This window comes from Electrophorus electricus, chromosome 1, assembly GCF_041902795.1.
Source record: "Electrophorus electricus isolate QZ-2024a chromosome 1, ASM4190279v1, whole genome shotgun sequence".
Taxonomy (NCBI): domain Eukaryota; kingdom Metazoa; phylum Chordata; class Actinopteri; order Gymnotiformes; family Gymnotidae; genus Electrophorus; species Electrophorus electricus.
This window is the reverse complement of record NC_137497.1, coordinates 32,168,096-32,180,301: the sequence shown is the minus strand read 5'-3', so window position 1 is coordinate 32,180,301 and position 12,206 is coordinate 32,168,096. Positions and strand designations below refer to the sequence as shown.

General features: G+C 39.7%; 2 protein-coding genes across 2 annotated transcripts; both read left to right on the top strand.

Annotated features, from left to right (window-relative positions):
* The first annotated feature begins 598 nt into the window (after positions 1–598).
* Positions 599–3,217, top strand: si:ch211-197h24.8 (uncharacterized). The gene is made up of 2 exons (XM_027010804.3): positions 599–844; positions 2,145–3,217. Exon 2 carries the CDS (start codon positions 2,173–2,175, stop codon positions 3,058–3,060), a length of 888 nt encoding a protein of 295 aa, XP_026866605.3. The 5' UTR covers positions 599–844; positions 2,145–2,172; the 3' UTR covers positions 3,061–3,217.
* A 2,813-nt stretch (positions 3,218–6,030) lies between these two features.
* Positions 6,031–10,292, top strand: LOC113577912 (uncharacterized). Its single transcript, XM_035526458.2, has 2 exons — positions 6,031–6,124; positions 7,585–10,292. Exons 1-2 carry the CDS (start codon positions 6,111–6,113, stop codon positions 8,513–8,515), a joined length of 945 nt encoding a protein of 314 aa, XP_035382351.2. The 5' UTR covers positions 6,031–6,110; the 3' UTR covers positions 8,516–10,292.
* The last annotated feature ends 1,914 nt before the right edge of the window (positions 10,293–12,206 follow it).

Here is a 12,206-nt window from a genome sequence, read left to right as displayed (position 1 = left end):
ATATCCTGATACGTTCGTCATGCAGAAGTAACAATCAGTTATATGATCCTCCATATCCTTGTGATAGAAAATGGCATGGCTGGTCATACACCTTTCAACCAAGCTCGCAGACTACTGGCACAAGATGCACAACATGTATGATGAGTCCATGATTTGTCCTGGTCGCGAATTTTGCACCCGAAGTATAACTCGTACGCCTTCTTAATGAGTACAGTCAAACTCCTTTTCAGTGCTTTTGGAATAAACTCACCACATATGTAACAAAACATGTCACAGCTATTTTCAAGTAATTTCTGTGATCAGCATCAAAAAGTCTGTTTGGAACACCAAAAACTGTAAAAGAAACAAAAACCTTCTAAACCAGTGTTATCTGTGGAAGTAGTGAAATTAATTGTGGATTGTGACAATGATAATCATTGTACATTAACAACCACACAGAACCCTATGCTTGTATCGTCTATTAGCTATGCCTTCATAAGTGTGCAAATAGTTTACGGGGGAATCTGTGTTAGAATTTCCTACAAGGAGAATTATTTTCTGTTCTGAACACATTTTATTCTGACACGTGTATAAGATGCTCTGCAAGCAGACTGGTTGGAACCCGTTTACTAGTTTTGGTCTTTAGATGTTGTTCTCTGTTGAAGGAAACGTGCCCTGTGCGCAGCTAGCACGAGCAGAACAGACTTTATTTGAAAACGTGACAGTGAAGCAGCCGAGGAAGTAAAAGACAAGAAGAAGAGAGACAGGGGTTGAATAACCGTTTCTGCACTTGAAGGTTTCATTCTGTGGTTTAACAGGAACTGCTAGTCTGAAAGTAGATTGTGAAACATTACTCAGGCACTTGGTAAGTAAAACCTCAGTTGTTTTCAATTTGTGCCGTGCTTAAACAGTGTGCAATTTTCAGATGAATGTGGTTGAATGTCTACAAATACAAGTGATCTCCAAATTGGGGAGATTAATGGTAAATTAATTTCTGAGATTATTCATGGTTCTCAGAAATAGAGGACTATAAATAACAACATAATAACCCTGTTTAATTTAAGATGACATTCTGCACTTTAACTTAATAGTGACGCTTTTGGTTCCGTATCAATGTGCTATAGTAAAGCAAAGTCAGAGCAGCAAAACAATTATCACCTATGTAGTAATGAATAGATTTTTAAAAAGTTTTTAGTTTTTAGATTTTTAGTTCTGAAAGGACTATAACAACCTCATTTGAATGATGACAGCAGTTGTGTTTTTCTGTCTTGGGTGTGGAGCTGCATTTCAATACGTTAATAATGTTCTATGCAGTATGTGTTTAAACGTCTCAAAGTTTCGATTTCTCTGGCTTTAGACATTTCACTTGAAATGGAGTTATGGCCTGGCCTGCTGCCAGCAAAGCCTTCTGGGCTTAGATAATAATAAATGAGAAACAGGCACAACTCTCATTCAAAAGCCAAATTAAGATGCTTGCTGCTTCATTTAGGACATACAAATGTACCTTTTAAAGTATTCCAGCAAAGTCCGAATTTTCTGGAAAGTGTGCCTAATTTCCAACTCAGATATAATTTAACCCCCAGTTGGTTAAAGAGTTAAATCTTTTTGGTTTCACAGTAAGGATGCCATTAAAAATGATCAACTCCAGGTTTCTGTTCTGTCTGTCACTTTATTCACACAAATTACGCATAAACATCAACCACAATTATTTATAATTGGCCATGGCTCTATATAATAAGGGCGGGGTAAGTGATAAACAGGGAGACAGAAGGAGAGATAAAGTGGGGCGGGGGTTAGTAGGTATGCCAGGAGTCTAAAATGTGCAGGCTTTGCAAAATAACTGAGAGGACCTTGTACATACAGAAAAGTAAATCATTCAAGAGAGTTACTCAGTCATTAAATACTGGTGATATTAAAATGATTGTTTCTTGCAATGCATCTTTGAGTACTGTACCTTCAAATGAAGAGGTGATAACTTTTCGAAACATTTCAAAATTTCCACCAAACACGATTCCAGATGAGGTAAAGAGAAGGAAAGATGACAAGCAACACAATTTCAGATCACAGCCACGAATAACTGCAAATGACCCTGAACTACAAAATGGATGAAAGTCAAACAAAGCTGTCAACTGCTTGCATTCAATTATTTTTTCTTCTTTGTCCAGTTTGCTGTCCGTTACAGATCACAGCAGAATGGATCGCATAAATAGAAGAGGACATAAAGAAAAATACTTCGTAGGGAAGCACCTGAGGTTTTGTGAAATTAAATACCAAATACTGAATAATTACCTCTCCACATATCCTCCGAGGTTCCATTGTCCGACAGAGTTCCACGTATCTGAACTACGACATGATACTAACTTTAGTGGCCTCCAGGCCATTCTGAGTGACCCCGGATTTAAGGACCCTGGGACCGGCACCAACGCCTCGCAGGGTCTAGTTTGGTGGAGCTTAGCTATTACAGGTAATGGCATTGCAGATGCAGAGAGGCGTTTCCTTCTGCAAAAAGGAGTTGACAATGGTTGCAAACCCTTCCTGTACAAATTCACATCCTCACCAGCCTTCCGCAAGGCCTCCAGGCTGGGGAACTTTCGTTTTACGTTCCCCATCACTGAACTGTTGGAGAGCTACGCAGACCAGTTCTGCCAGGGCCGAGCACCGCAGATGCGCATCTATGAGACGGTGGTCTACAAGCAGGAGGTCATGTATGCCGTCGTGGTCCATGCTCCAGACGTCCAGAAAGAGTTTAAGAAATATCCACTCCTTGAAGACTGCTCCACAGCCCCGTGTTCGTTCCAGGATGGGAAGATAGTGTGGAGACCACAGGGACTGAGCAAGACGCATGCCTTTCGGCTGGCTCCTGCCAGCAAAACGCTGGTGAAAAAAGTGCCAAGGAAGAAACGGAAGTTCTGTATGTGGGACCATGTGGTACTGGCCTTCCATGTCCCACAGGATAAGATCTTCCGGTTTGAGAAGGAGACACTGGTTAAACACCTCAGTCTCTGTCAGGGAACACTGCCCAACCTGAACACAGAGGGGTTTATAAAGTGTGAGTTTGAGGCCAATTCTGACCATCAGTAAATGGCCATATGGGAGCCTCAATTTCCATTTATTCCGATCAGGAAAATCAGTGCTTATGTCAGTTTTATATTCTATTAGTTACACAGGCAACACTGTTTATAATGTAAACATTACAATGTGTACATGTGAAAATAAAGTTTGAACATTATGGTTTTGATGCCATGAAGTGGTTGTTTTTAATTTTGCAAGGTGGAAGTTGAGGTCAGTTTGAGTGAGACAGACCTGAAACTATCCACTTCCATGAAGAATTATGCTTTCAGTAAACAACTTTCAAGGTGTCACATACAAGTGAACAGGAACACAGGTTGCTTTGATAGTGTAGCTCTCACAGTATTATGAGAAAGGGCCCAGTGAGGATTGAACTCACAACCCCACTGAGCTACTGAGCTACAGAGCCTGGCCTCACCATACTGCCTCCTGCTTTTTTTGCATCCTGCCACACTAATTAGTTCAACCCTAATTGTACTGGCATTTTCACAGTAAAAGGTTTTGTCTATAATGTCTTTAAAGCTTATGTCCTCATGAGCCATCTGGTTTTTGTTTTTGTGGAAAAGGTGGCTCGGTTATAATAATTTGATTTATTTAGATACACTAAATAATCATTCTATTTGAAAGATTATAGTTTTTAGGTTTTGTAGTCTACAGTTTTCAGACTTTGCGGTTGTTACAGCTGACTCTGTCCTTGTTCCCTGGGTTTCTGAGTTAACCAGCAGATTGCTGTTTGATGACCTGAGTGAGAATTAAAAGGATTGCCCTTGAACAGCCATGATGCCCAGGAGAGGAGCTCACAGGGCCCAGTAGGGGATTGTAAAGAAATTAAAAATAACCCCGTCCCTTGCACTGGGGCTCCAGAATTTTGCGCTACGTCTCTGCCCGTGACCCCAACTGGATGGAGCAATTATCTAGCATTCATGACTGGTTGGAGATCGGAGCAAGTTCTAGACTCTAATCTAATTATTAATGTATATACAAACTACCCCCACAATTTCTGCAAGAAAACCCAAAACAAAATTAAAAACAAACAAAACCCCCAAAACAGCAAAAAACTCCAACAGCAGCGAGTAAACTTGTGCTAAGGAATGATCTGGACAATGCAATTATTATTATTATTATTATTATTATTATTATTATTATTGTTGTTGTTGTTGTTATATTATTAGTATTATTGTTATTATATTATATTATATTATTATTATTATTATTACTGTTAATATATTATTGTTATTAATATTGTTGTAATTATTGCTATTATTATTATTATTATTATTATGTGCACAGCCTAGTCTTTCTTCTGTCTCACCTCTATGAGGTTTAATTAGGGGTTGCAACAACCAATAACCTCAAAGGATATACAGTGTTTAATGCAGTGAGGCCCGAATAATGCTCCTGGTTCTGAATAATATATATTATTGTGAAATGGGAGGTGATATAAAAACTTAAAAACATAAATCACAGTTTCTTTACCTTTATTCACAAAGGACCATAGGATAGTTTTCTGACTCTGTGAACATGCTAAAAATATGCTAAAGATAAATAAAGTTATGTAACCATTCAAAAAAAAAAGAACACTAGTTTTGCCTCAAAGATCCGGGAAAGCGAGGACCTTTGATTTAATGAAGAGCCGTAAATAATGGATTGGAAGTGAAGATAAGAGGTGTGGCTTTGACGGGTGATGTGAAGACATACGAGAACGCCACAGCTTATTACATCCCAAAGTCTATCGCCTCGGGAAGGTGTTTGCTAAAAATTAAAATAAAAAGTTACGATTTATTAAAATAGTTTTACCTCATTCAAATGAAGTAAAGTTAATGTAAAGAAGTAAAATGAAAGATTTAAGAGGTAAAAGCGGAATTAAAATAAATATGATTAAAAGACATAAAGTGCATAGAATCAAATGTGAGCATGTGAAGTGCTGAGACAACGAAATCAAAGAAATAAAAACGCACGATAGTGCTTAAAAGTGCAGCGCTGCTCTCCCGCAGGACCACGCTCGTCACATCACTGCCACGCCCACCTCTGCCCACCGTCCTGTCTGATCTGGCCCGGTCAGCACTAACTAGACGGACCTGTTTCCTATTCTCTCCCTCTCCGAACTCTTCCGTTCAAGCGACATGTTGTTGTCCTCATTACGAATGCCAATCCGTTCCTGTACGCATTAGCCCCGGTGAACGGACCCTCACGGGCCCCTGGACTCCACCGGGACCTGCTACCTACCCTACACCTTTCTTGCTACGTTATGGATCCAGAAACCTCTGCCTTCAGTCCCAACCTATTCCGTAATAAAACCGCGTAGCATTTGGATCCTCTAGCTACGGGATCTGAGGGTACAGTGTGGAGGCAAATATTTAGAGGGAAATTTGAGTTACAACGTACAACTTTTTAAATCCAGTCAACACACCAGTGAGATGCAGCAACCGCAGTCCCCTGGGGCACTGCATCACGCACAGGAAGGGGAGAGAGGATAGCAACCAGGACAGAGCACCTTCCATTACTGCACATATTATTATTAGTAGTAGTAGTAGTAGTTACATTTATTCAGCGCCTTTCTCAAATTCAAGGACACTTTACAGTCAGATATCAGCTATTTACACATACTCACACACCTGATGATACAGTCATTAACACACAGTGTTTAAAAGGTCACACCAGGACAATTTTTAGGGTAGCGAATCTTTTTACCTGAAAGGGGCAAACGTGCTAACCATCGACCCACCGTGCTGTATTGGGCTTAAGTCGCAGGGACCGGTCAACACGCCAAGCTCACACAATACATCATGTAGAAAGATAACGTGGAAAGAAAGAACAAGCGAAATCAAATATAGGAGAGTTGGCAGCAGTTATTTAAAGTAAAAAAGAGTGTACAAAAAAGAAGAAAAAAAAAGCATGCGGGCAAAAAAGATGACATGAAATACAAGCCTGTAATATCGACAGCAAAAAGTAACCACTCCTCTATCGGCTCCTGAAGAGTCGGGTTTGTGAAGTTTTATCGTGAACTGTTTGTGACGTTTTATCACTAGGAAGAGAACTCTGTTCGCTTGAGATAGCCCGCCATGGCTCATTCCAGGTAAAGGATAAAAAACAAGATAATCAGTGTAATCTAAATATGTCAAAATGTCTATCATAACATGGCGAATTATTTTAGAGATTATAATATTTTAGTACAGCAACAAGTGATGTGTTTTGATTTCTCAATTTAGTTGATTTACGGATTTTCAATTCGCCGAGGATTTTAGAGAAGTCGTTTTTTGTAGGTGTGAGGGTTTTTATAGAGACTAGCACATCGTTTTAGATGCATTTAATATGCATTACTTAATAGCTCAGTACTTCAAGTCTGTCGCAGTACATCCGTAATGATAACTGATCTAGTAATAATTAGCTTTTGGTTGTTTGCTGAAATGAACCAGAATGATAATAAACCGGCTGTTTGGTGAAATGAGCCAGCAAGATAATGAACGTAGCCGAATATATATAAAAAATGTATAAAAAGATATTTGGAAAAAAAGGTGTATAAATACTCGCACATGACTTGTGCGAGGTTGTATTATGGCGACTCGGACAAAACGCGACTTCCTTTCTTAAGTTATCACTTCACTTGTTTCTTATATATATATATAGTACATTTTTGTTTAGTTTTATATGCAGTGTAGCCTAAAACGTCGATACACACGCAATGAATACACAATCCGCGTAGAAACAAGCAGAACAGCAGCAAGACGACGCAAAGATCAGGCGATTCTTTATTAAATATTAATAAATTGTGAATTATTGCGTCCTACCAATAACACCGCTAACACCCTCAGTGGTGTGCATAAATGTTAGGACTGGAGCGGGCTTGAGCTCCTCAAAACACATAACATGTTGATGATTTTGTGAATTGCACGATAAGATAATAATGTTGATAATAATAATAATAATAATAATAATAATAATAATAATAATAATGTAAAACTTTGCCTTGAACCATTTTCGCACAGTCCAATATAGAAAGAGCAAAGAACCTCTTTGTTTTCACTAATGTGTTTTTAAAGGTAAAATCACTATCAAAAATCACTGAAAATATCATTTCTGATATTATTGATATTATCACTGCGTCTACATACAACAATATATCTTCTGCTCTTAATCTCCAGTTTTGTTACAATTTAGCTGACGAAAATATTGAGACGCCCACAAACTAATGCCATTTATATTGTAAATTATAATATGAATTAATAGACTGATAGGCATCCGTGCTAAGGACAGACGGAGCGGAGTGTTGTCTGCATACTGGTAAAAGCTCCTGTTATATCTGTTATTTATGAGCCATAGTGCTTCAAGACTTCAGCAAAATATACTGATGTAAATAAATAAAAAACGTATGAGTTTAAAGCTCTTGAGAGTTTGTAGCTGAGAGAGAGACCATGACAATCAGACAAGAACCTTATTAAATCACCATCAAAGTAATTTAATCCTGCATTAGTTTTTCTGCATTATTAAGTGTTATTGTGTATATTATTGTGGTAAAGTCTAGTTTTTTCCTTCCAGATGCCCTCCTGAAATATGCTTTAAACGGGAGCATTTGACTTTGTCAGAGTTGAAAGAAAACTACGAGAGGGACCACTGCTATCCATGGAGGAGGAACATTCCCCCTTATCCCGAATCTGTGCTCTTCACAACATCCAGAGTGTGCCATGTGACAGGGGAAAGTGGCTTCCGTGGGATCATCAGAGATGGTGGATTCCGGAAGCCTCCTCATCTAGAGACCGAGGACAACTTCCTGTGGTGGAGCCTGTCAGTGACAAAGAGTGAGATTGCTTTTGCTGAGAAGCGCTTTTATAGGTGGACATTCGAGGACGCGGACTACAACCAGTCTCCTTTCCTGGAGAAGTTCACCACCTCCCCGGCGTTCCAGAGCGAGTCTCGCTACGGCAACTTCCGCTTCACCTTCCCTTTCCGGAAGCTCCTGCGTGAGTACGCCCAGCAGTTCTGCGAGGACTCCGCCCCCGTCCTGCGTGTTCTGTGCACTGAGCTCTACCGGCAGCAGATCCTCTACACCGTGCTGGTGCATCCACGGCACGTCCAAAAGTACGGCCAGTACCCTCGCCTGCCCTACAGCATGAACAGTGTCTGCGGTTACCGCGACGGATACATGTCCTGGCTCTGCCAGTCTCCCTCTGATTCTTACTTCTATAAGCTGGTGGTGGACAACACTAATTGCCAGATGTTTGCGAAGCCACTTAAGGGCAGAGTGTCCTGTGTGTGGGATAATGTGGCAGTGGCCTTCCACATGGAGCCAGGAACGGAGCTGAGCATAAATCGGAGGGAGTTGCTAGACAGCGTGAGCGTGTGTGACATGACCAAACCGAATCTCTTGAGGGATCCAGGCACTCCCCTCGATAGTGACGAGGCTAATAAAATACTGCAAGATCTGAGGGAAAGAAATGGTCTGGGCCAGCAAAAGTACTATGCCTACTGACCAACGCCTACTGACCTACACCTACTGCTGGAGATTCTCTGGTCCTGGGTCACTGAGATTCTCTGTGGGCTGGGGGCTTAGCCTGAGGAGACATGAGACCTTCACCATGGCCAGTAATAGTGCTTCTGTAGCTCCATAAGGCACTGGAGGTCCCATCCCTTTTGAAGGGCTCACAGTTATGTATGGGGAAACCACCTAGCATTCAAGACACATTAAGAAAAATGATTTGAAATAAGAATTCTGCTTGAAATGAGATTTGGGCTAAAGCTAAACTTCTAGAATTCTAGTTGCTTTTAACTATGTTAATTCTGCATCAACCTATTATGTATTACTGCCCACTAGACAAGTCTGATCTATAAACATTTCAGTTACCATTGTACTCTGATGACTGGAAAAATTACTAAGATGAATTTTCTGTCAGGAATCCTTGGTCTCCTTTATTTGACCACCATAGTAGTGAGCAAAGGCCTTATTCAAATCTACAGTATAATTTTCATCTTTGAGATAATTTTTAAAAAAGAAGGTTAGTTGTACTGTCAAACTGAAATGTTAATTTTAATGTTTGTATATCCGTAGATCAGTATACTGCAGTGGTTATCTTAGACTCAGATTCTACTCAGACCTGAATTTGATTTTACAGATTATACGGTTGTTACAGGGTGTTGTCACAGGACTTCCCCTACTTCAGCTGTGTCTGACGTGGTTTTTTTGTTGTCATGCACCTCATCTGAGTCATGTGTTTGGCCCCTCCCACTGATAGCCCCATGGTGTTTTTACTTTGTCTTCCCTGTATAAATACCTTTGGTCTTTATCATGTCCTTTGGTTGGCATAGTATGTGTGCATGTCTTTTAAATGACACTTGGTTCCACACAATCAGAAATGCTGAAGTTTACACCTGTGTGGCAAACTCTGTGAACTACATTACCGAAATGACTATTTACTAGCCATGAAACATAATGTTTGAAAGAGCCAGTTTGTATTCAGGCAGCTGAATGGTATACGGGTTGTCTCCTCTAACCCTCTTGATGTTTGTTCTTGTGATAAGCTTGTCTTGTACTTGTGCTTTACTTACATATGTTTTAATCTTTAGCACCATATTGCTATGTGGAGATAAAGGAGCTGTCAGGTTCTGGTTGTTACCCTTCCACTGTTTGAGCTTGCTGTAGTCACGTAGTTTATAAAAAGGCAGCATTAAAGTTACCCTTACTTGATTTACTTAATTGCCATTAGTTATAACCATTTAAAGGAACAATAAGTTATTTTTCCAAAGATTTGTCTTCACATTATTCCTAATGGCCAGGATGTTTAGAAGATTTTGTACTAAATCTATTTTAAACATGGCTGTCTCTGCTCTACAGGGCATAAACTGGTTCATTTGAGGACTACGAAGCAATTTGATTTTTCATCTCACATTAGCTGTACAACATAGAAAAAAAACAAAAAATATATTATTGCTTATTGTTCCTTTAATTTGAATGAGTTATTGCAAATAGACTTGACGTCGCATCTGTCCCTCCTAGCACATCTACTATGACATCTATGGATTACATTCCCCATAATCCTCCTGTTCATTCTCCCATATACTTCCTGTTATGATTTCCTGTGTATGTTAACCTCCTTGTTTGCTATTGCTAGCGTTTCTAAGCCATTTGACCTTCGCCTGGTTTTCTACTATGGTTTTGGATTGCTTTAGTTTCTCACTAAACATCTTTTTACCAAACATGCTTACAACTTCTGCCTGCATATCCTGACACTTAATAAATGCATTACAAAGAATGGAATTAGTGCAGTTTATTTATTTACATTTACACAATAGTAAATATCTGTGGTGTTCATACTAAATTTAGGAAATTATGTTGAAATGGATTGAGTTCAATTTAAATCATCTTTAAAAATGGTTTCCTCTTTTGACACATTTGACAGTGCAGAGACAATGGAGAGAGAAACAGAGATTGTAGTCATATTGTAGTCATAAATTCAGGAATAAAAATTCCTGGGAGTTCCTCCGATGAGTATATCATCAGATAAAAATGCACTGACTTTGTGGAGAGCAGACTGGAAGCAGATTGTGTTCGAAACTGAGACTGAGCTCGCCCCTGCCAGCACTCATCTGGGTGTTTCATTATGATCAGTCAATCTGAGCGACCTCAAAGAGCCTCACGCATACAGAAAGGCGACTCAAACCAGAGAATTGCTGAGTCATCAAATACTAATCACATCAAAATGATTATTTCTTCCATTTCATCACTGCGTAAATGTAACACAGCCTGAATGATGATGACACAAGCTATAGGATTCTGTGGTGAAACACATGGCACACACTCACACACACTCACACACACACACACACACACTCACACACACACACACACACACACACACACACAGACACTCACACACACACACACACACACACACACACACTCACACACACACACACACACACACACACACACACACACACACACTCACACACACACTCACACACACACACACACACACATACACTCACACAGACACACACTCACACACACACATACACTCATACACACACACACACACACACTCACATACACTCATACACACACACACATTCACACACACTCACAGACACTCATACACACACACACACACACACTCACACACACATGCACTCACACACACACACACACACTCACACACTCGCACACACGCACACACATGCACACATCCACACACACCCACACACACACACACACACACACGCAGCAAAAGCATGAACATGTCATAATACTTAATGCAGTTTATGAACATTAAAAATGTGTAATCCATGAGTAAAATAGCACATGAATATTTAAAAAACATCAATGCCACACTACACTCACCATTTTACATATTAATTTCAGTAATTGGCTATATCACTGAAGTCTGTTGGTACTAGTAATTAGAAAATAAATATCCATTTGTAGCGATGGGATAGAATTCTGATTCTGTCTGGATGGCAAATCTGTAATAACTCATCAACCCAAATACCCGCCTCACATCTGTAACAGGCCATGTCTCTAACACCTGGACTTTCTGTTTATTCCCTGTAGTGGAAAAGCAAAGGCTGTAAACACACAGCCAAGCATTCACATGAAGCTGTCAGGGAGAATGCTTATTGCCTGCCACATTCAAGCAGAAAGAACCTCTGAGGTTACAGTCAAACTTCAACAAAATATAGTTCTGTGGTGACACTGTTATAAATGACTGGTTAGTTAGAAAATACAATAATTAGCTTCATATGTTGGTTATGTCATTCCTTATGAGAAACTGAATTTGAAACTAACTTTGTAACAGAACTGTGATATTGTGACTAATATATCTAACACGCAGGCTGTAAATTCATCCTCTTGGAAACTGTTCTCAAAAATGACTCTGCAAATATGATAAAACACTATTCACTTATGCTCTACCGGGTGTGTTTTAAAAGGGGACAACTGTAAAATAAATGCATCACAAAATTTGTCATCGAGCTGTCAGATACAGGGCTTAAATTCAGTTCCTATTGAAATGTACTTGTTGAACTCCAAAGTCTCATGCTATAGGGATTAATGAACCTATGCACTGAAAATACCTGTCGAACTTCGGTGTACTAATTTGAGGAGTGAGACACAATAACTTCCCGCAGTGACCCCAAGCATATATTAGCTACAGTAGTGAACGCTGGTT

Excerpts from the sequence above, each read along its gene's own strand:
- si:ch211-197h24.8 (XM_027010804.3), top strand. The coding sequence starts at position 2,173 with ATGGATCGCATAAATAGAAGAGGACATAAAGAAAAATACTTCGTAGGG.